The sequence below is a fragment of the Tachypleus tridentatus genome, chromosome 10 (assembly GCF_004210375.1).
Source record: "Tachypleus tridentatus isolate NWPU-2018 chromosome 10, ASM421037v1, whole genome shotgun sequence".
Taxonomy (NCBI): Eukaryota; Metazoa; Arthropoda; class Merostomata; order Xiphosura; family Limulidae; genus Tachypleus; species Tachypleus tridentatus.
The window spans coordinates 36,404,579-36,429,825 of record NC_134834.1 but is presented as its reverse complement, the minus strand read 5'-3'; the positions used below and the strand labels follow the sequence as shown (position 1 = coordinate 36,429,825).

The 25,247-nt window shown below is 32.2% G+C and overlaps 1 protein-coding gene across 11 annotated transcripts in view; it reads right to left on the bottom strand.

Annotated features, from left to right (window-relative positions):
* The window catches only part of LOC143229058 (tudor domain-containing protein 1-like), a 105,792-nt gene that overhangs the window by 46,602 nt on the left and 33,943 nt on the right, over positions 1–25,247 (bottom strand). For 10 of the 11 annotated variants that reach the window (XR_013015630.1, XM_076460778.1, XM_076460779.1 and 7 more), the window contains 5 exons: positions 10,896–11,394; positions 10,244–10,340; positions 8,073–8,757; positions 4,205–4,333; positions 1,341–1,550 (listed from right to left, as the gene is read on the bottom strand). Coding sequence is in view for 10 of the 11 variants with exons in the window: in XM_076460778.1 (XP_076316893.1) it covers positions 1,341–1,550; positions 4,205–4,333; positions 8,073–8,757; positions 10,244–10,340; positions 10,896–11,394 (1,620 nt within the window). In the remaining variant the exon portion in view is untranslated. Of the gene's footprint in view, positions 1–1,340; positions 1,551–4,204; positions 4,334–8,072; positions 8,758–10,243; positions 10,341–10,895; positions 11,395–16,085; positions 17,562–25,247 lie in introns of those variants that run through there. The other variant, XM_076460785.1, reaches the window with a different exon arrangement.

Genomic DNA, 25,247 nt, shown 5'->3' with positions numbered 1-25,247 from the left:
ACACTGCAATCAGTTGCTGGCTTGAAATAGACTGAATAAAATATGATTACAAAACTGCACAGTAACTTTCCAAACACCATGTATATACATTTTGTATCTATATAGCATATGAATATTTCTACTGTTTCATCTGATAATTATTGTACTGCTTTACTTTGTATATGTAGTATTTCTTTAGGCTTGTAACATGGAGCAGAGATCCTTGCAAATTCTTGTTATCCTGTTTGCAAATAGTCAAAAAACATGAGGATCACAAAACAAGTTTTGGCTCCATCAGGTAGATTAGTTCCTGCCTTGTCAGCATCAATATGTATATATTGTAAAGTGATAGTTGTTTGCATAGAGTTTTGATGCCTTATCATACTTTAATTTCAAGTTTCGATTTTACCTTAATACATCTCACCAACCTGTGAGCCTACAATATAAGTTATCTTTATTAATGTTTCTTCTCTTCTCCACTTGTTCTCATAATATTCATAAACATTCTATCTATTCAAATCCTTGAACATCTTGTTACACATGAATAGTTTATCTGTATGCCATTATTTCTATAATCCTATAATATCACAGGAGCAAAGCCCATATGTTCATGTGTTATTCTTGGTGCAAAACAATTATAGGTATTGTGAGACACAAGATTCACAACAGTCAACAGAAATGCAAGTGAATCCAATTCTGATAAAATATTAAATAGAAATCTATGTTTTTTAAATTTACCTAATTACTTCATGAAAAATTGTAATAACATTTCAAAACTTTTCCAAGTCCATGACTTAAATTCATGTTTTCCTAAGATTTCCAATACTAGAATTATTAGAGCCAAATTTTTATTACTTTACCAGATTTCAAGGGCCAATGAGAATTCTTGTTATAGTTCAGTTGACAAATTTAAGTATTGTCTTTCAAAAATAGTTTTCATGTGTATTATTTACATGTGACACTCACCTTACACTATTTGTAAAACATTACCAACAGCTATTTAAAAAAAAAATTCAATTGGTGACTTAACATCACCATATATGGCACTTTATATTTTTATACCAATGGGTTAAATCACTCAAACCATAAGGAAAATGTGATGTTTGGAGCACCGAGAGAATAATTTCAAAAGTGAATTTTCAATGTAATATATTAAAAAAAAAAAGAACCACCAGAATTCCTTTAACATAAGAGTAAATTGTAGGTTTTGTTATTTTAGCAAGTACCCAAACATTTTACATGTGATAAAAATATAAGATAATATTAAGTATTGTGATGAAATGCCAAATACTTAATGTGGCTATTCTAACAATAAATTATTTCATAAAATCAAAAGAAAACAACTGAGAAATTATACTCACTCTGCTAATGCAAGCTCGATACCACATTTTATCTTCCTGAAACAATGCAACACACAGATCTCCTTTAACAGGACTGAAATTTTTATAATCTGAGATGTCATCATATGTACATGTTTCTTGTAATTTCTCAATGAGTGATATAAGAGATTGTTGTTCCTCACATTTCTGTACCCAAAACTCACTGGGTCCATTTCCATTACAGATTATTACCTGAAATAGTAAACTTAAGTTCAAGTAACCAAATACATTTATACAAACACAGTTCGATTAATTAATATATGTTCATAACTCCAGCAAGTATGTAAAAAAAGCAATTAAAAAACAAAAACTGAAGAGCAAAAATAAAAATAAAAATTGAAGTGGGATACACCTATCATATGGAGTGACACAGAAATGTGCAAGTTAGTATCAACTGGGTGGTTCACTGCTTTCTATGTGTTATTTGAAATGGTTTCAACATATGTAACTAATAGCTATAGAACTACAGAATTGTGTTTCTGCATAAAGGAAGTGAATAGTTTGTAGGTGTGGCCTCCAAAACATAATTACTAAATACGTATAAATATGATCGGCAATTGACAAACCTAGGACTAGAGGACCCGAACAGTTGTCTAACAAGGATGAATAATACTTAAAAGTAATATTTTTAAGGAATGGAAAGAAGATGAGCAGTAAGTTGACAACAGAAGTGACAAATGGTTCATGTGACATCACTCATCCATCAACAGTACAAAGGCCACTTTTTTGGAATCAGGACTTAAAGGATGTGTTGCAGTAAGAGTTATTTTTTAACCCTATCATTATGGGTCAAAGGCCATGTCATACTGCATTTGTAACTCAATTTTATTGAACCACTATCTTATGAATGTATGTCAATATATCTGGTATCAAACTGTAGATTATAATTCAAATTTTAGTATTATACATTATTCAGTTTCTTAAATTAGAAGCAGTTATTACAAAAAAATTACCTAAATATGAATTTTTGTGTCATGTAGTATGTTAAAGCAGCATTGGTTCAGACTGGATGTTTGTGATGTACAAATGAAGTCTAAAATTTCTTAAGAATTAGAAACTCAAGTTATCAATATTGACAAGCTAGAATTTCAAATAGAAACCTATTACCTTTTATATTTGCTGAGATATCACTACATTTACTGAATCAAACTCAGTGGCCCCTCCCACTTCTTTTCATTTTTGGAAATGCTTATGTACATCTACTTTTGTCTATGACATCTGAATAACCAATAAAAACTAGGTATGTCCCTTTAGTGGTTTTCTCAGCCAATTTGAAGTATTCTGGTGCCAAGTTTTCTTTTTATGCTATAATCCAAGTGGTAAAGAATTTGGTGTACTCTCAATTACATACTTTTCAGACTAAATTAGCTTAGTTACTGAGCTTGATATATAATAGTGAAATTCTGTGGTAATGATATTGCAATTTACAATATTTTATTTCACAATGTAAAAACCTAAAAACAATTTCTATTCACATCCTCCTTTTGTGAAATTTGATAAGGCTTAGCAACCTATGGCAAGTTGCAAAAGAGTACAAAGTTCATAATGAGAAGAGATATAATTGTTTGCTATACTTATTTATTTACTGTTCTTTGTTTTAAGAAAAATAAGAACTTGTTTCTAAATAGTAATAACAAATATATATAAAATGTATTGTAACTGATATGTGACTACTTTACAAAATACTAGTCCATTCAAACTCAGCCAAGTTTTAGATTTTTGGATATGGTAACATTAGCACACACACACATCATTGCAACTTCTATAATGTCAGCCAAGCATGGCTGAAAAGTCAATACAGTAAAAATAATAAATATACATATAAATGTATAATGTTATGAGATTTAAGCTATTTAGACTAAACACTTATATTTTCATATTATAATTTGTAATCATTGTAAAATGAAAAAAATGGATAATTTATATTTCCTAATTTTTTATGGCAGTTATGAAGTTAGTCAAAGGCCTCAGCCCATACAGAAATGCAGTAGTGAAAATAATAGATAAAACAAAGTTTTTTCTAAGAAACATTTGATAATTATCTGGAGTTTATGAAGATTTCAAAAGAAATTTGAAAAGTCAAAATATTTTTAATTTTAAAATCAAAATTTCTCTGCATAAAAGAAAACTTAATAATAAAAAACCTTGTAATGTTTATTACTAATTTGCAAAAGTTTGTAAAGATTCATACATTATCAAAAAATCACAGTATAATTACTCTCATGTATACTTTCATGGTTATGAGCTGGGTAGATTCTAACCAACCTGTAATGGTAGGGTTTAAAAAAGTGGAAAACACTGTAGGGAAAACATGTAAACAAGAACACAAAATGGACTATGGAACAACAGTCAAAGGTCCTTTGGACAGATGAATCAGGTTTGTCATGTAGATATTTTATATGAGATAAAAAATAACTGAAAGTTAAAGATCCTTGCTTGAAGCCAACAGCTAAGCATGGAGGTGACTCAAGTTAAAGGATATATATATAAAGATCCTAATAAAGTTTTCAGTCAGTACAACATCAAAAACTTTCATGATTAAACAATTAAGAAAAATCCATTAACTCTCATTATGCATGCTCAGTCACTTTGACCAATCACGTGACCTCTTGGTACTCATTTAGTCTTTATACTAATAATTTTTAATATAATACATATATCTTGCCAGAGCAGATAGTGTTAAGTGAAATTATGAATGTGACAAGTTCATGTATTAATGTCTCTCATACTCTAATTTACCTTAATATCTTCTCCCATTTAAAACCTTAAGTGTAAAACATTTTGCAAACAAAAACAGTAACAAGTTTTTACATGCACATAGAGTTAATGTCTCAAAGGAAACTTACCTTATCTGAAGAGTTTAAACTGAGTGTAGCCATGATCTCATCAGTTGCCTTATGAGCTGATGGTGAATTTTCAGAATATTTCTGACATGATGTTGAGTTCCAAGCAGCTCTATTATTAGTATGGTGCCCCTGTTTAAAAATTCCAAATATTATATATACACATATTTACCACACTAATACTTCTAAATTAAGAAATATCTAAAAGAGAAGAAAAGTGTACACACTATTCCAACCTTTCTTGCACATGACCACACTTTAATCCTTTTCCATACTAGAAAGGTGTCAATGATATTTTACTTTTTCCTTCTTGTAGTGGAAATATTAAAATTGCATAAAAGTTAGAAAACTTAGAAAAAAAAACAAAAAATATCTAGTTTCAGCTTCAAAAAATGCAAGGGGAAAAACTTTTAAAAAATCATTCTTTGGTCTTAGTACATTTTTTTTAAATGTTTCATTTTCTGCATATTTTCATTGATATTAATATTTGTTTTGATATTTGGTTTTTCTATAAAAAAAAATTTAGTGGCTCATGGCTTAGCCAATTACAATGCCAGAAGGCAGGTTTGGTAACTATTTTTAGTTGAGATCTATTCATATCTAATAAATAATTTCTATATAACACACAAAATTATTTATCTACGTTTTTTCACTATAATAGCATGAACAAATATTATATAAATAAGAATTTGAATCCTCAGAGTATTGTACTGTTACAAAACCTATCTCAAAATCCATGTTAAACTGATATTTTTTATTGTAAAAAAATTCTAGCTTTTAAAAATAAAAGTTAAATGTTTTAAAGAATCAATATAAAACATTACCAGATCTATTACTTGTTACAAGTTTTCTAAACTTCCCACCAAACTGCTTTCTTTTTTTGGCTGTAGGAGATGCATCTAATTTTCCTACAAAACAGTATCTCGTACCACTTTAACCACTACATGATTTATAAAGTTTACAATGTATATTATATAGTGATATCTAAACACTGCCTGTAGCTATTTCCAAAACCTTAGGGTTTTCACACTACATTATAAGATCATAAAATGGGTAAGAAAGAAAGCCTGTGACAATAAAACTCATAAAGTAAGACAATAACAAAAGGAATTACTTAATTATATTCTCAAAACAGAATAGTTAACAAATACAAACTTATACTTGAGGTGAGCAGAAAAAAAATGTTACATTTTTTAGAAGCACAACTCCTCTGAACTGTGTAGAAATGTAAATTGAGCATTTTTATCACTTTTGTTTTTAAATTATAATAAATTTCTTTCAAAATTACAAAATATCACTTCTATACTATTTGTAAATACAGAATTATTGAAACAAATATTTCTACTTGAATATTTTAATTTCACATGCACTGAAAATACTGCAAATTGAATTTGGATTTTATTGAAGATAAGTAGGTGATTCAATATATAAGTAGCTGGCTTGTCTTAGTTTTCCTATGCTATACTTCAATAACTTTAAAACAAATGGAGGAGGCTGGAAGTATAAGTCATGTAAGAATTATTAAAAGTGGGATCTGTAGTTCTATATAAGGTATTTTATTTTTATTTCTTTTGTAAAGGATGAAATTGGGAGTTTCATACAGTAGAGATTTTAAGATAATTTCATTTCTATTTTAAGAAATATAAGAGCTTTAAAGGGCAACTGCCTTCCCACAGCTGGCTGCAGACAGTGAAGGGCAGTAGAAGTTGAGATTTTGTGGGTGTAAGCACTCAACTCCATACCCTTAATTGAATTTCCATGTTTGGTGTCTAGTTTAACAACAGTGTTTGAATTTTGTCTGATAGATGGAACATCCTCCATGCAGTTGCAAGCTATTACCACAAGCATTATCCACTATCACTAAGGTGACAACTAGGATTACCAATGGAATTTCTACCAAAATCTTTTTAATGTTTATTTTATATTTTAAGTTAATTACTGTTTAATAGTGCTGATTATAACTGCCTATTAAAAATTGCTATAATTAATAGTATAGAAGCCATTTATTTTATTGTGTACCAATTAACTCTCTGTATATGGGTTTAGTCAAAATGACCAACAATATAACCATAAAAGTGTTGATAAACATTTACCTAAGCATACCCTCACAGACTATGGCTAGTTTTCAGTAAACATCAGAAGTTCACTGTATGCAAAAATCAAGTTCTTAATCAAGTATTTTTAATAAAGCTCCTTCCAGAAACTTGTGATGCCTTCACTGGGTTAATCCAAGTGCAAAGCAGTTTTCATCTCAAGAACAAAAAAGCAAGCCATTTTACAGCTATCAAATTTCAATTGCTTAAGCTCTAGAACTTCCTAAAAAAATGTGTTTTTTTAATTTAATTTTTCCAGAATGACTGCAGCTTGCAACAATACAAATATTTGTCCTAAACAGTTTTACACTAACAGTTTACATCTGTGTTCATTTAATTTTTTTTTGCTCTTTTAACCATGTCTAGTTTAAGTTAGAGTAAACAAAGTATTAAATAATGTACAAGCAGTTTACATGCACATCTCACTGATAAATATTTTTATTTGATTCTAATTAGTTTGTAATTTTCATATTTTAGTTGATTTAATAACAATAAAAGAAAACTAGTACTCATGTCATCTTTTTTTATCTCTCAAAATCACACAAAATAAAAGTAAATACACATTTTTAACTGTTTATTTGAAACAAGGAATTAAGAAAAAGTATTAACATGTAAATAAATTACAATGACCTAAAACTATTATAATTTAACTGGCTTTCTAAAAGCTTTAAGTAGATTAAAAAACTCCTCTTAGCTGATAAAAGTAACCTTGGTGACAGCAACAGTGAATTTGTAGGCCAAATAATTCAAGAGTTTATCATAAGAATGAGTTAACCTCATATGGAGATCAGTAAATTGAAAACATTCTCTATTGATTATATATAATTCAATGGAAATGTTAGAATCATTTACATCTTTAAAAGAGGGATGTGACAGAAGGTCATAGCATTTGACTTTCTAGTTTATCTTATATAAAACAAGACTTGATAGTTTAAAACTAGATTGTATTAACAATATCTATGCTATAAATATGTAATTTATGTTGAACTCAAGACTTCATACATGAGTCACAGGAATACCTAAAACGGTCAATTCAGAACAAACATCACATTACATAAAAAACAAAGACTGAAAATATTTAAATACTTCTCACTGGCTTATTCATACAAGTAAATTTAGCATCAAATTGTGGTTCATAACTGAAATTTTGATACAAGTTTTAATTTCTTAATTTCAAATGAAAATATTTAAACAAGTTCTCAATCTTCACTTTTATGTATCACATGACACTTCTGCTCCAAATTGCCCATTTTAGATTTTTTTACCATTACTATGTCCAACTTGTTAAAAACACAAACAGGCCAGAAGATTACTTCAGAACTTCCAATGAACTTGCTTATCAGATATATAAAAAAAATGTCAAGTGACCAATCTTGTATTCAGAAAATAACAAGTCAAATATAGTGTTGTTGAAAACAAAAAACATTTGAAATGTATTTAGGACGTTTTAGAGACTATGCAAATATTATTAGAAAATCTTCAGATGTGAAATGTATTTAGGACGTTTTAGAGATTATGCAAATGTTATTAGAAAATCTTCAGATGAAGAAGACTATTTTCAATCTTAACATGAAAATCAAGGAAAAATATTTTTGGTGACATTACGCCATTAAAAATTCCTTTTTTGTTTACAAGAGACTCTCTTAAAGCTTACTGAAAGCTTGCAAACTTTCATGAAGATACACAAAACATACAAAAAGTATAATATAGAAATCATAAAAGTCAATTTGGAGTAACAACTAACTGATTCCTGTTATTATGAACCTGCTCACATTTACCTGTGATTTAAATCCTGAAGTACTACTGAACTCCACATCAGTCACTGTCAAACATGTTCCATCTTTAGATGCAAGCATTTTGGAATCCATGACTTCTTCCTTACTTGCTGATACAACATTTTGTACATGCTTAGTTGCATTACAAGATGTATTCAATTTCATTTCAGTCTTAAAACTTGAATCTTCCTTTTCACTCAAGTCACAAGTTTTCAAGGAATCCTCATCATTACATATATCATTTTTACTATTTCTTTGAAAAGCTTTATCATTCTCCTTGTCACTCATATTATCTTTCTGTTTGTTGCCTTTATTATTTTGCTGAATTGATGAGCTTTTAATATTTTCCTTTGATACTGGTCTTTTGTTGACCTCAGATCTATCAAGGCTACTAATAACTTGATCTTTACCATTTCCTTTTTTCAAAGGTTGCTGCTGCTTTGAAGCACCAAGTGTTCTAAAGTTATATACTTCCTTTTTGTTACTTTTCAAAGAACTTCGATTTCTTCCATTTATTTGTGTTCTTCTATCACCAATATGATGTGGTTTTCCAAGCATTTTCTGATCTTTGTCCTTTTTCTGAGTGTTTTGAGGGTTTTTTTTGTCCCCTGTATCAGATACTTGGCTTTGAAAGTTTCTTCTAGAACAGCTTTCTGATGATTTTAAACTTGAAGAGTCATCACTTCCTCTAAAATTATCAGATTCATAAAAAAACATTTTGAAAACAGATTTTTAACAGCTCTGAAACACACAAGTCACCTTTTAACTATTCATATAAATGTATTCATATAAAGCAATTTTTGTACATGTGTGAAATATACTTCCTGCTCAGGATTACTAAGGCCCCAAAACCTGAGGATCAAAGTTACTATAACCTAAAATATCTTGATGTCAGAAAAACACAGGTTTAATTTAGTATCAATATAAAATGATAACAAAATATATATACATAACTTGAGTGCTTTTAAAAGGTGGACCTTTCTTCTTAAAGTGTAAACTGCGAATAGTGGTGTAACAAAATGAGTGGCATATAAACAGAGTTAAATGATGTCATGTAGATCATCTGTTCTTCCAAGAAATATCTAGTATATTTTTCCATGTACAGTTTTAAGTGTCTCATTTCTGATACAACATAGCTGGCGATGAGAGTGTTACGTAAAAGAGACTTTCAGAGAGAAAAGTAGAAAACATAAAGTCAACCACTGTAAAAGTGAAAGGCATAATGGCTCATATACTTGAGTAACATTAACAGTTTGAATGAGAAAGGAGAATAATTTGTTTCAAAGGGTGTACTAGACTAACTGAATCTATCTTTAAGGACTTTTTGACACAAAAGCAGATGATTATTAGAAGTTCAGGATACAAATGTGTTAACTCACTAAACAGTGCAAGTGAATTATACATGGATACTATTACATCAAAAATAGATAAAATAATTGGGCTTGTTAAGTGAATTCCAAACCAATTGAATTGGCCTAAGTGGACTTGTAACATGAACTGTAAAATGTTTAACATACAACTGTGAACTCTATAGTGTCAGGAAATTTTGTACACACATTCCTCTTGTTTCTCAAATAATATATATATCTCAGGAAATTAAGAAATAAGACTTTTTTCTACTACAAACTGATTGATCTTGGAACGTTAATGTAATAAAAGAATATAACGAAGGCACAAAATGTTAAAATGTGTACATGTAATATCATCCAAAGCAAACTTAAGCTTTTAGCTGCCAATCTTTTATTTTTGGAAGTGGTTATAATGAGATGTAAACTATGAAGCCTCAGCTCTTTAGTCCTGCTAACTAATTACTGGGCCATAATTGCCTATGAGATGTATTGAAAAGTTTGTTTACAAACCAAGTACGAAATGTGGTTCAATTGACAAAAAGGTAAACATTTGTTGTTCTTTTTATCTTTTTATAATAGCACAATTTATCAACACATATTTCAAGATGCTTTGTGATTTAAGGTACCTATATCTTAAGAAAATATTAATTCAGGTTGCTATCTCTCATAACTTCAAGAATTTTTCAATAAATTCTGTACTTTTCATTCAGAAAAGATTAAGTTATAAAATGTAGCTGTCAACTGTAAACCTAATTCACAACATTTATATTCTTTATTTAATAACATCTATTATTCTTACAAACCAAACCCCTTATGTGAACTTACTCAACATTTTTGCAATCAAGCCTATGAAGAGGCCAGTCCACAATCTGGCAGTTTTTTGAGCAGTACCAGGTCTTACAACGAGAGCAGCGAAATTCACCTAAAAAAAACTATAATAACTTAGATATGCATTTCTTTTTTCAAGCTAACTACAAATAAAGTCAAAAACTGGTGAACATTCATCTGGGATTAACATGTCAGCTTTACTGAAAATAACAGTTTGTGAAGTGTTTTGCCACGAACTCATTTTTCATAAAAAAATGTTTTTGACATATTCATAAATAATTATGAAACATTAGTTTTAAGAATATTTAAGTTTTCTCCCTATATGTACATAAAACAGTTCTTTCAGATGATACAAAATTAAAATAGTAGGTACCTTTGTATTGTAATTTAACACAAGTTTTATACTAGCACAAAGTAGGTGCCTCTTAGTATAATTATGGGCTATACAATCAAAATGTATTCACTCTAAATAAAATCTAGTTTAAGAGACTAATTCTGTCCAAATAAAGAGGAACAACAAAATATCTAAAAACTAGTTCATCTTCTAACTATGTTAAAAAAACAACTGATTTCTTGAATAAAACCAAAACAATCAAAAACAGATAAATATATCAGTATTTTATTACTTTCACCACTTTAAACTCCTCACCTGAGAGCCCACATGTTACACACGCATTAATACTATTGCATGGTTCTACAAATCTTCCATCATCTCCTGATGCAATCCTTTTGTATATTTTACTAATTCCAGGATCTATGTTTTCTAAACAGGCTTCTGGACCTTTATAACAATCTGCTGTGCTTAAGTTTGTGTGATCATAATCTGTTAAAGGAACCTGTTTTGTCCTTGAATGATAATAAGCTGCTCCTAATCCTTCAGTTTTTCGAGCTCTGTATACCTGTCCTCTCCCAGCATTGTTGTGATAGTAACCTCCAATCATTGGTATCAATCTTTGTGGAGGGTAAGCCCACTGCCCTCTACCACCAATACCTTGCTTTTGAAGGTACACACTAGAAATGCTTCTGCCTACGTTTTGATTAAGTGTGTGAATGGAAGAAACATTCATTAAAGGAAAAGGAATTCCATTTTCACAGTTCACTCTTCTACCTCCCATCTCAGAAGTTATATGAAGATTCTTTACTGGCAACTGTAATAAATAATAAATACCATCAATAGTTCAATGACAAAAATATAAAAGTCAGTAGGTATCCTGAGTTATTGCATCTTCAACGTTTAGTAACAAAACTTTTATGGTAGTTTATTGTTTCATTAGTGTGATCAATATTTTAACCTTTTACCTTTTGGAAACTTCTTTTATTTTTAACATACCTTATTTGCCAATACTCAAGGGGTTTAACAAACTTCAATAAAATACAGGGGTCATATTTCTTTTATTTTGAAAACACTATATCCCCAAAATATGCAAAATAAAATCACACTATTTGAGTTCAATACTGGAAGGTTGTGAAACACTAACTTAAACATTTTCCAAAATAAATAATTAATGTTATTTGAACAAACTTTGACAGACTTTTAATAAAGCTTACAAGTATTTTGTACATATCAGATTTGTAATGAAATATTTTAAATAAAGATTTCTTTGTGAAATTATCAGGTCTGTTTCACTACTGGTCTGCGTGCAAAGTAATCTCATGTTATGATTAAAAAAACTATTGTTCATTCCAAAAATCTCAAATATTATTTATGTAATCTCTAAAACCTCCCAAATACTTTTCAAATGTTTGTTTTCAGTAAGACTTCATATTTTATGTTATTTTCTTTACTCTAACTATGTGGGGACTGTCTGTTGCTTAACCAACCTTGTAAACATCATAAAAGAAATTTAGAAAGAAATATAAATTATGCTAGAACGACAATGTTATAATGAAAAAAATACAAATGTTTAATATAAGCAACTTAAGTCTCATAATACTACACATTTACAAATATATTTTTTATTATATTGACCTTCCAGTTATGTCTAGCTATCATCACATAACTTGCATTGATGCAGTGCAAGTGCACTCATGTTATGTATCTAATAACAATCTTCCCTGTTTTGGCTGTGTTTTAGTGGGCTGATTTTGTAATATATAGTCATATTAAAATTATAATGCATTATATATGCATATAGATTATTACTATTTTGATAAATAAATTAAACTTATTTTTCTTAAAATATAGAACAATAAATAAGAAGTAAAGCAAACAATTATCTCTTCTTGCTATAACTTCTGAACTCAGTTGTTGCTGGACACAAGTTGCTAAGCCTTCTAAATTTTGCATGTGGAGGATATCAATTATATATATATATACACAGTTGAATAACCAAAAAAACATATGTAACCATACTGATACCATAGAATTCTAATATAATTTATTAAGCTTAGTAACTAAGATGTATTTGGATTTAAAAATAAATAAAACTTCAAGCAGACTAAAGACAACCTACCATCTTCAAATCTTTGAGTTGCAAATTCTCTTTGTTAACCTGAAGACTTAAGAAGGCCAAAATGTTGTTCTCTATTTTAATAAAAGTTTTAATACCCATATTAGCCATCTTGAGATACATTGTTCCAAGAAATTTCAAATAGATATTAAGGGGAAGTATTAAAGGTATCAAAATTACATTAATTCTTAACATGAATAGCTAAGAAAGGCAGTAGGAACAAAACATAATTATAGCTTTAGTATTATGCAACACAGCATGTCTAACCATATATTTCAGTCAAGAGTTTATCAACACCTTTATAATTTCAATATTACCTGAACAATGTCATACATAATTTCACAATTTCCTTATGTTCTTATTTAAAATATCAGAATGCACTATTTCATCAGTTAAGTACCCTTGCTGTTAATGCTTCTTTCAAACTCACTGATATTTAACCCTTAAATTTGTTGCAAAGCTATTCGAGGGCTATCTGCACTAGATGTCCTTAACTTAGCAGTGCAAGACTAGAGGGAGGGCAGCTAGTCATCACCACCCACTGCCAACTCTTAGGATATTCTTTTACCAACGAATAGTTGAATTGACCCTCACATTATAATGCACCCACAGCTGAAAGGGAGAGCATGTTTGGTGCGACCGGGATTCGAACCCTCGACCCTCTGATTACGAGTCGAACGCCTTAACATGCTTGGCCATGCCGGACCTTAACCCTTAAATAGCAGGAAGGTTGTAGGTAACTCCATCAACTGATAATGGCCATTGTTTAAGCATTAACAAGGTGAAAAAAATGAGAAAATTTTAATTAGGCCTAAATCCACATAGTGAGCAAACATAAAACCTCTATAATAAAGGTATAACAATACAACTAAGAATATTAAACACTAGACAATACTGCTGATAAAAGTTATATTAAAGAAAAAATAAAGTATACCTTACTTAAGAACAAACACCAGTTGTTAACTTGAAAGACTTGTTATTTAAAATAAATATTTACTGTCAGAATCATGTTAGTACTAAGCTATACTTTATCCCCCCCATGGGGTACCAGGCTCACCAAAGAACTTTTATGAAATAATTTTAATCATTACAAAACACAGAATCATAAAACAGAAATGACAACACCTGCTAACATTATACTAATAACCATGTGAATCAGTATTTTGAGCAAACCAAAACATAATATTTTGCAATCAACTTTCTGCAAATACAAATGTGTTATTAGTCCCTGGGAAGAAATGACTTTCATAAGCTTATGTTGAAAGATCTAGATTATTTTAAATAAAATGAGATTGAAATTAAACTGACTTGCTGGAAAGTAAATTTTACTGTAGATTTGTTTCTTTCAAACAAAATTATTTATCTGAAGCATTACATTCAAAACTTCGAAATAAAATTAAGAGCTCCTTTGCTTTAATGAAAACTGCATTTGCATATTTTTACACACCTATTAAAATAACGTTGAAAATGGAATGATATTTGTCATTTTACCTAATAAGAATCACATTGTATTTACTATATAAATGTATTTAAACACAGTTTATATTCCTTAAATAAACAAATTTAAATGCAATCATAATATTCAAAGAAAGCTAACTTCAAAAATACTAGTTCCAGTTTAAGCTTCCAGCTGTGTTTGAGTGTATTTGATCCAAAAAGTGGAAAAAAGTTAAATATTCTATTCCAAAAATATGGTTGAAAATTTTCAACTTATTATGATACAATGATGGACAAGGGGTAATGTATTGCAACCTATGTATAAAAACAAGAATGGTTTTTACATCAAGATAATTAAAAAACCCATCAAATACATAGAATGTAAGCATGAATACATTAAAGCTAAAATAAAATGAAATATTACAATTTTTTTACAAATATCATATGAATATAAAGATATTTTGATCATCGTTATGTTAAAGTCACTAATTTTACATATTCCAAAAAAGTATAATTGGGATTGGAATAATCTTAACAATTATCATAAAAGAAATTACTCTTGGTGTAATGGTTTACCAGTATCATGAGCCATTCCAAGCGGTGTGATGTTGCTAGCTAGTGATAATGCAAACAGAACTTTAGTTTGTATCTGCAGAAATACTGCATACAAATCTAGTGAAGTTATTTCATTGTATGGATCACTGATTAACCCATATTTAGAGTACTGTGTTCTATATAGGGCCCCTTTCTTTAGAAAATACAGTGAATTGTTAGAAAGATTTCAGAGTAAGGTTACTAGAATGGTGCCTTGGATAAATAACGAAAAATGAAGAGTTAGAGGGTATCTGACTGAGGTATTTAAGACTGTAGAAAACTAATGATGTTAATGCATTGTCTGTTTTTTACACTCATTGGCAACAATAGTAATACTAGGGAACAATTATATATATTTTGGTAAGGTAGGGCTCCTCTTCAGCTAAGGGTGGTTGGTCTCTATAATGGATTGTCTTTGGTTTGTTGTGAAGGTAGTAAATTTAAGCGAGTTTAAGAGAAAGCTTGATAACATATGAAGGATAATAGCTAAGGTTTTTTTTAAATTCATAATAACTTAGCAGGATAGGAGAGCTGAGATGGACTAACAGGTCCTTGTTTGTCCCTAAACATGTTTTATTCATTAGCACACAATTGTCAACCTCCAATACTCATGAGTGAGTGAGAAAACTAAAATGCCAAGGCTCTGGTGACTTTTTAGCAAATTGTTGAAACAGAGATGAATAGACTTGTTCATATCTGATTATCCAATCTCAAATGTGAAAAACTGCTCTATCATTGTTCAAGGGACAAAACATCCAAATGTTATCATAAAACCAAGTCAAGAGTACAGATACAAAATGCTATCACCATCGTTCTAATATACCATAACCAAAACTAGAAACGCTTTAGAAATCACCTCTCACCTTGAATGCTAAAATTATCTCATAAATACATCTGATATACATTTTCTCTAATATTTCCATGAATTCTATAACTCAGATACTATACATTTCATCTAAATTTAAAAAAAAGGAAAAAATGCATCAAACAGTTTCTTTTTTCTTCACAAGTAATCAATCTCGTATCTAATATTAGGCCTATTGCATATTTTTTTCATGCTAAAACTTAGCTTTGAAAATATAAATATATTTATCTGTATACAACTTACTGTTGAATTCCAATACATGTAATGAAATACCTAGAATCTATTCATTTAGCAATTATTTTCAAGCTAGATATTAACATTACCTGACAAGTCTTGAAATGTCCAGAATTTGTCAAAATGCAGAAAATTAAAATGTCAACAGTGTGACTTGCACTCAACACACCATCTCTGATCTTATAAATCAAGCAGTTGGTTGGTCTTAGACCAAAGTAATGAGGACTACATTTTTACATTTGAAGGTTTTTTTATTTACCTTATTACTTACTGTACTCTGACTCACAAATACTTTCAGTATTAATTCTGATGATGGCTCGTTCTTCTCCGAATCTTTGAGAGTTTGAGTTAATGTGTCTATAATATCATGCAGTCCTTGGTGCTTGCACTTCGCTGAATACTGAAATTAATCCTCATTGAACAATTTTGGCATGGTCCATTCTGGATTGAGCTCAGTGACATAGTTTGCAGCACTGTGATATTTTGCCAGCATGGGTTGTTTCATAGCTGACAGATCATCAAATGCCAATCCCTCTCATTCATCTTCTTTACCAGATTGACAACAAATGACACACAACTTCATGATACATGCTAAACATTTTACTAGTTATCTGGTGAACAAAAACCAATTGCTCTTCAAAATGCACACGCACGCACAACAACTACCTATTTTCGAGTGGTCCTACCTTTGCTACCCATTGTACACACTTGAAATAAATGACTAAGGTTACTAACAGTTTTGAGAAAAGAATTACTCATTTAATATCATGATTTTAAAAAAATTAAACAAATAATCATGACATTTTAGCAGCCATATCTGCAAGTCATGTTGAAGACATCTGAATACTAGAATTTAATGATTTTACAACACCAAATTTCTGTAGTACATATTGGTGTGAGAAAAACATTTTAATACCATTAATACAGATTTAGCTCTTAAAACTTATTTCTGATAGTATTTCAACTTGCAAATGTTTTCAATATTAATCCCAATGAAGACTTGATCTTCCCTAGATCTTTTTTGGAAGTTTGAGTTCATGCAACTTTCAACATCCTATAGTCCTTGTGCTTGGAGTTGGTCATTGAACATAATTCTTACTAGACAATTTAGGTATGATGCATGGGTAATTCTTTATTCATTTTGAATTGAACTTAGTATTACACTTTGCAGCACCTTGATATTTTGTCAGACAGATGTTTTGATATTGATGGACCATTTGATAATGATCTGCTTTCACTCACCTTGTTTACTAGATTGATAACAAATGACAAATGCCTAATTGTATGCAACAGTTCATTCCACACATCTATCTATTACAGATTGATCCTATCCTCACTACCCATTGTATACATTGGAAGTGCAAAACTAAAGCTGTTCTAACAGTTTTGTGAAGAGAATTACACGTTCCATATCATATGATGGAGAACAAGAAATTAAACAGTGATAACTAAGATTAGAGCAGACAGACATAAGAACATGATCGGTGTCCAAAATGTGTAATTCTCATGCAAAATGTGTGCAAGTTAAGAGATGTTAGCATTATCCAAACCCTTCAGTAAAGTTGCTTCAATTGTGGCCCTCAGAGCTAGTTTCTTCCTGCTTTATGAAGCAACAGATTATCCTCTTGAAACATCACTTTGTCATGTAAGTTTCACCATTGGTTGCGTTGCTTGAAAAAAGTACACATAAAAATGAATTTTGTTTGTTTTTCTACTCTGAAAAATATATGTTCACAGATTCTTTTCTTTCTTTAATTTTCATCTTCAGTCCAATATTTTTCAAGAAGTCTTGCCTAAACCTCCATGACTTTACTTTTGCACCAACTTGTCTCTTCTCCAGAATGGCATTATGATTGATTGTGTAGTACAGCTTTGTATCTACAGGATGTAGAAAAACACAAGAGTAAACTGTAGAGGGATCCCCCATTAGTCTTACAAGTTACAGTATTCAAACTAACATCAAAGCAAGAAGACTAACTCCATGCTACGGATACGACAGAAAGTGTTCATACCCCTGCTTCCCAAGTGTTTTTTGCTCATAGCTTAAAAAATATCACAATTAGGCTAATAGAAGTATAATATATTATTAATATCATATTAATACACATCTATGTAAATTGTTATGTAAATTAAACGACAAATAAACTGTTTATAAACAAATAACCAAAAATAGACGAAGCAGAAAGTGTTTGTACATTTTAGAACGCGGGAAAAAACTGATATTCCCATAAAAATTTTGTTTAGTTTGGTGAATAAACTACATTATACCATTCCAAAACTAGACACTTGGTTTATAATTATTGGAATTTAGCCAGCAAAAAATTTACTTCCGGCAATTTATCACCGTCTCCGTCATTATCTGCTTGGTCATCATGGCGAACAGGAAACAACTGTCCAGTGATTTAAAAAACCGAATTATTGTAAAATACAAGTCTCATGTGTCTCTTTCTGGTATTGCTACACAACTTAATGTGCCGAAATCTACTGTTCAAAGCATAATTGCCAAGTTTAAGTTCACAGGATCAACTGCTAACTTTCCTCGTTCCGGACGCCCCACCAAAAATTCCAGAGAGAACCAAGAGGAAGGTTCTCAGAGAAGTTAGTAGGTACCCTCGTTTAACACGTAATGACATACAGAAACTGGTAAGGGAAACTGGGGTTGAAGTAAGCACCTCTACAGTTACGAACATGTTACGCTCTTCTGGATTCAAAGCAAGCCGTCCTCGTAGAACTCCATATTTAAAGCCTGTTCATTTGGAAGCACGATTCAGGTATGTAAGAAAGCATGTAGATAAACCCTTTACCTATTGAAAGAGTATTCTTTGGTCAGACGAGACTAAAATCAAGCTTTTCAGGCACAATGATGTTCGCAATATTTTCCGTAAGAAGAGGGAACGAAATCTTCCAAAGAACACCGTCCCTACAGTTAAAAACGGAGGTGGCTTGATCGTGCTATGGGGTTCCTTCAGCTCTTCTGGTGTAGGCAGTCTTCACTGCATCAACGGAATTATGAAAAAAAAAAAAAAGAGTATGTTGATATATTAGGCACTTATATCAAGAACGATGCTCGGAACTTGCGGCTTGGGCATCGTTGGATCTTCCAGCACAACAATATGTAGAATGTAGATGTGTGTTAGTATAATATTTAAATATACTTTCATTATCCTATCATGATACTTTTTAAGTTATGAGGAAAAAACTACTCATGACACAGGAGTACAAACACTTTCTATTGTAACTGTATGTGAGCATTAGGTGATGAAAACTTCACATACAACATGCAATTCTCAAGCAACTTCTAACCAAGATCTGAACAACATTTGTGATTGTTCTAAATTTCTAAATAGGCTCTAAGACATTTTTCTGAAAAGATTCACAAACTTTCTTGATACCATGTTGAACACAGTGACAATTCACCATCAATCAGTTGACTGGCTTTATTTAGTTTGCTTCACCAGACCAGATTTGATCCTTGCATAACTGTATAGTCGTTCATCAATACAGAAACCAGCTTCTTCTCTGTAATTTGCTTTGCTGTGAACAGTTTACAATCCCTCAGAAACCTTGTTTGCAATGATATCTGTAAAGTCATGTGAGCTTAAATACTGAAAAACAATTTTCTGCTGCTATTTAGAACTGTAATCAACTAATATTATCAAAACTCTGTGTGGTTTGTACTTATGAACTCATCATTATTCAAATAGCAGAATGAGGTCCTTAAACTTACTTCTAATCTGTCCTCGAAGGTCTTGACTACACCTAATCATGCATAATACCCAACCATGCATGACATGCAGTTTATTTAGTACATGTAAGTCCATGGATAACTCTTTTGCTAGATTTACCATAACTGGTGCCAAATATAAAATAAAAGGAAAATTTTGGCTAAAACATTCAAAACTATGAGTTACAGATACAACACACGATCAATAATAAGTATTGAGGGGGAGAGAATAAAACTAGTACACTCCACTTCTTTCTTTGTACACTTGAAAAGTGGAGCCAACACATACCAACTGTCTTTCTTATAAACTGTTAGAGCACTGGTTGAGCAACTATTTGCCAGCATTCATACAGTTTCTTCCCTCCTGAACACATCTTTTAGACATGTATCCTCTTCCATTACAGTCTAGAACCTCATACTTGCACTATATATAAAGAGCTTTCCTAGGCTGATGTGTCTGAAATTAACATGGATCTTGAATATGAAAATGTTTTAACAATGTGTTTCATCACAACCAAACCCATACCACAAAGTATACCTGACAGTAATTAATATTACTCAATATTTTCAGTGATATGGGGATACACAGATTAATTAGGTCTAACTCACTCACATATAAGCTTATTTTAGAAACAATACACATCCAGCTGGCCTAGGCATAGAGAGTTACAGAAGATTTAATGTATGATGCATTGCTAATACAAATAATATGTTATACAATATTGCACCTAAGCATGAAGATCTAGGTCTACTTTCTACAAAGAAACTTTTATTTTTGTAAATTATGATCCTTCATTTTATAGATAGATATGATATACCTTTCTACTCAAGTTAACTAAAATGCTCTCAGCCAAACCATCCCCTTCCATTGCAGTTTAGGCAGCATTTTTTTGGTATCAATAACTTTCTCAAGTCAGTCCCAATCACATTTGTCATTTCATGATATATCTATTTACTTTGTGTTTGTATATTTCCCTTTAACGACCTTGACTGGCATGTGACTCATCAGGATTTAAAAGTTAGTCTTTGCACCAATGAGTTATGCTTATATGCTCAGTAAAACATCAATAATGTCAGTTTGGGAAACCAATCACATGGTAAAACCTCTCAGCATACTGACAAATATATCCACTAACAGAAATAACTAACCAATCACAAGAAGGTACTCCTGGTCAAGATCAGTGTTCTGACAGACTCATCTGCAAAGATCAGTGTCCAGAAACATTTGAAGTCTTTATAACTCAATGAATTACACAAGTACAGCATAAGCAAGAGAAGATTCCAAGCCATTATTCCTACATTAATAATTACCACCCAAAATGAAAAGGGTGATCTGGAGATATTTCAGAGTTTGCCAGAAAATTACGAGCTTTTGTGAAAAACAAATTACAAATCTCCCATTTAAAGACTCAAAACTACAAGTAGACACCTTCACAAAAATTAGAATTTAATCTTCTTGAGAAACATGGTTCATAATCTCGAATATAGATTCAAAGACATTCAATGTTTTAAATCCTATTCACTTAGCTGCTATTGATGAAAATTACCCAAAAGTATGATGAAGATAAAAATCCACACTCTGGCCAAGAATTTTGGTAAATGAAAAGCTAATGTGTACTAAGTAGCATGTGAATGAACACAGAGAGAAATAATTCTTTCTTGTTTAAACAAGTAATGTTTAAACATTAAACATGTGGTGAGTTTTGGAAAGTTTTCTTGAAGTCTGGTGAAAGATATACTATCAGCCCTCTTGGTAGAATCTTCTTGCTTCTTTTTACAAGTCTTTACATGCTGAATCAATAACCATAAGAATCTCTCTCAATACTGGCAATCTTGAGAGACTGTTGATGGTCAAAACTAATAACCATAATATTTAACAATCTGGTTCACTGGACTGAAATGAAAAAATGACTTATTTTCCTTCCTGTCTAAACAATACAAGCAGTGATAAATATAACAATGTAAGAATCTAAATCTCTTGTTTACTGGTGAGGGGAAGTGAGAACTTGAATGATAATGATGTTCAAACAGTACTTTAGGCTTTGCATCTGGCTATGATAAACAAAGGAACCTGGCAGGATTTTCATGATGGTTTCAGAATTAAAAGCACATTATAACAACCTCAAAAATTGGTTGGATGGTTGATTTCGTGTTTTGTGGTACAAAGCAGCTAGGCTATCTGCGCCAAATGTCCAGCAAAAAGGTAAAAATAAATTAAATGTAGTAAAATACAGAACAGGAAATGAAGGTAAAACAAAACAGCAATAAAAAACATAAAATGACATAAAACCAATGTTGACACCTAGTCTACAATGTTAAGAGAGAAAGCAGAGTAAGAGAAGTTGTAAAGAACTTTCTCTAGCATAATGGTAATGATCATAACCCGTCAGGAAAACTAACAGGTAAGTACGAGAACCACTGGTTCCAGGTTATGTGTCATAACAGTCATTATCAAAAGGTAAAGTAATAAAAGTTTTAAAAGACATGTAGCAAAATCGTAATAATAATTAGCCATATGTCTGGTAAAAAGGTAAAAGTAAAGTAAATGAAGTAAAATACATAAAAGGAAATGAAGGTAAAAACAAAACAGCAATGAAGAACATGAAATGGCATAAAACCAATGTTGACATCCAGTCTACAAAGTTGTAAAGGACTTTCTGCAGCATAAAGTAATAGTAAAGTAATAAAAGTGTTAAAAGACATGCAGCAAAATTGTAATAACAACTTGCTAGGACGACTAATGGGTAGTTAAAATGGACAGTTCAAACAGCAGCGTTAGTCACCTGAAGTTGGCCTTTCCAGTCCTGGTGTCAAGTTATTTAATGTTCTGGCAATTTTCCAATTTTAAATTGAACTGTAGAGGTTGAGACTCTTAAAAGGGAACCACAATTAAAAAGGTGTAACGAATAAATATCAAACACTTAAATGAGATTAAAAAGATTAATGGCCATTAAAAAACTAAAAACTTTATCAAGGTGGACAGTGTCACCATCACCAATAACACTGTCCAATGGTACGAACAAACCTTGAGACAGAACATGTTTAAAATAGTGACATCGTTGAGAGTTGTAACGATGGCAAGAATGTAAAATGTGGCTTACAGTGATTTGAGTGTTACACAAACTACACACTGGTGCATCAGTTCCAGATAAAAGAAAACGATGAGTTAAAAACTGTGACCAATACGTAGTCTAGTTAGAACAACTTCCTCCTTCCAAACCTTATGGAAGTTAGAGAGCCAAAGCCCAATAAAGGGTTTTATTTGAAAAAGCTTGTTGTCACCTTGCTCACTCCAAGTGGACTGCCAGCTGGCACGGAGTCAAGCCTTGAATACAGGATCATAGTCCATGTACAGAATAGGCACAGTGGTGATAGTGCCAGAGCAGATAGATTTAGCTGCCGTGTCTGCAAGCACATTCCCACGAATACCAACATGGCCTGGTATCCAGGAAAACTGGATAGAAGTAGATGTTAATGAGAAATGGGCAAGGGTTTTGAATATCAGCGAGAACAGGGTGTAAGCCAACGTAAAGTGATTCCAAGGCCAGCAGAGAACTAAGGGAGTCAGTACAAATAGTGCAGTCAGAGTACTGCTCAGCTTCAATATGATCCAGGGCAAGAGATATCGCGTACAGTTCAGCAGTGAACACAAACTGTAGAGGGGATTCTGCGCGCAACCACCGAACTGCAACAAACCATGAGCTCACAGAATTACCCGATTTGGAACCATCTGTATAAATTGGAATGGAATGATTGTTTGAAAGATGTTCAGTAAATAAAAGATGGTACTTCCAATCGGGAGTATCTGCCTTTCTCAGATGACTTAAAGAAAGGTCACATTTGGAGACTGTAATAAGCCATGGTGGGATGGGGATGACCAGTGGATTCTGCAATGTTATCCAAGGACAGACCCAATTCATCCAATTGCACCTGGATGCAAAGGCCAAAAGGAGCAATGGCAGATCGTCTGTTCTGAAAAATTATGGCCCATTGAGGAAGGAAAACACATCCCCAGGTGGGATGCTTTGGTAAAGAAAGAAGTTTCGAAGAATTTAGTAGAGACAGTTGCAAATGGCAAAGGTGCAGAGAAGGTTCATGAGGTTCTACGTACAAGCTTTGAACAGGGGAGGTGTGGAAAGCCCCAGTGCAGAGTCAAAGTCCTTGATGATGAATGGGGTCCAGCATCTTTAAGGCTGAGGGTCTGGCAGAGCCATAGACCATTGATCCATGGTCGAGTTTCAATCAAATAAGAGCACGATATATCTTTAACATAGAACATCGATCCGCTCCCCAACTGGTGGTAGAGAGGACACGGAGGATGTTCAGTGCTCTTATGCATTTGACCAGTAGCTGCTTTAAGTGTGGTACAAAGGTCAGCTTACGGTCAAAGATAAGCCCCAAGAACTTTGTCTCAGGGACCACTGGCAACAAAACTTCACCAATACGGAGTTCAGGATCAGGGTGAATACCTCATTGGCAGCAAAGGTGCATGCAAACGATTTTAGAGAGAGAGAAAAATTAAAGCTGTTTGCTGTGGTCCACTTCATTACACGACTGAGGGCAGTTTGTAGTTGCCGCTCAATATATCTCATGTTCGACGACTGACACGAGATGTTAAAGTTTGACGGTAGTTTGTTGGAATCTTGGGATCTTTCTCAGGCTTAGAGAAAGGTACGACAATAGCCTAGTGCCAGGCAGTAGGAAAAACATTCTCCTTCCAGATCTGGTTAAAAAGAATTAGAAGAATATCAAGAAAAGCAGGAGAGAGATAGTGCAGCATGTCATATTGTACATCATCAGGTCAAACAGATGTACTGCCAGACCGATGAAGGGCCATTTTCAGCTCCACCAGTATAAAGGGCGATTCTTGTCAAAGAGACAGTCAGTTCAAAAGGAAAGAGGTGAACACTCTGCCCAAGTCTTGATGGCCAAGAAGGTAGAGGAACAAGCAGAAGTGCTAGATACCCGGCAAAAGCTTTCACCTAGAGTATCGGTGATGCTCCGACATCAGCTACCTCTTGGCCATCAGAGAGTAAGATCGAGAGGGGGACAGAATTGTAGTGCCCACTGACCTTTCGAATTCTGTCCCATATGACCTTGGAACTGGTAGTAGAAGATATGCTAGATGTGAACTTAATCCAAGATTCCTTCTGGCTCTGACATCTTACCCACCTAGCATGTGCTCAGGCCCATTGCAAAGTGATGCAGTTCAAAAGTGTGGGATATCTACGGAAAGTATCCCAGGCCCGTTTTTGAGCCTTCCGTGTCAAGTGGCAAGCAAGATTCCACCACAGATGTGGATATCATGGAAAACGTGTCGAGGTTTTAGGAATACACTAAGCAGCTGCTTGTATAATACAGTCAGTTACTGCTGCCACACAGTCATCTATTGATGATTGACTCACAATGGCAGGATCAAGTTCTGCGAGAGCAGTGAAAGTGGACCAGTCTGCCTGATCCAGCTTCCACCAGGGCACGAGGGTAGGGTGGCATCGACCACGGCCAGTCTCTCTCAAAAGTATAGGAAAATGATCACTGCCTAGTGGATTATTGTCAACCCTCCATGAAAAATGGGAGAATAATGAAGGGGAGCAAACTGAGATATAAATAGCAGTAAAGGACTGACTAGGTGCATGAAAATAAGTGGAAGAACCAGTATTGAAAAGAGAAAGATTGTGATCAGAGAGCATATGCTCT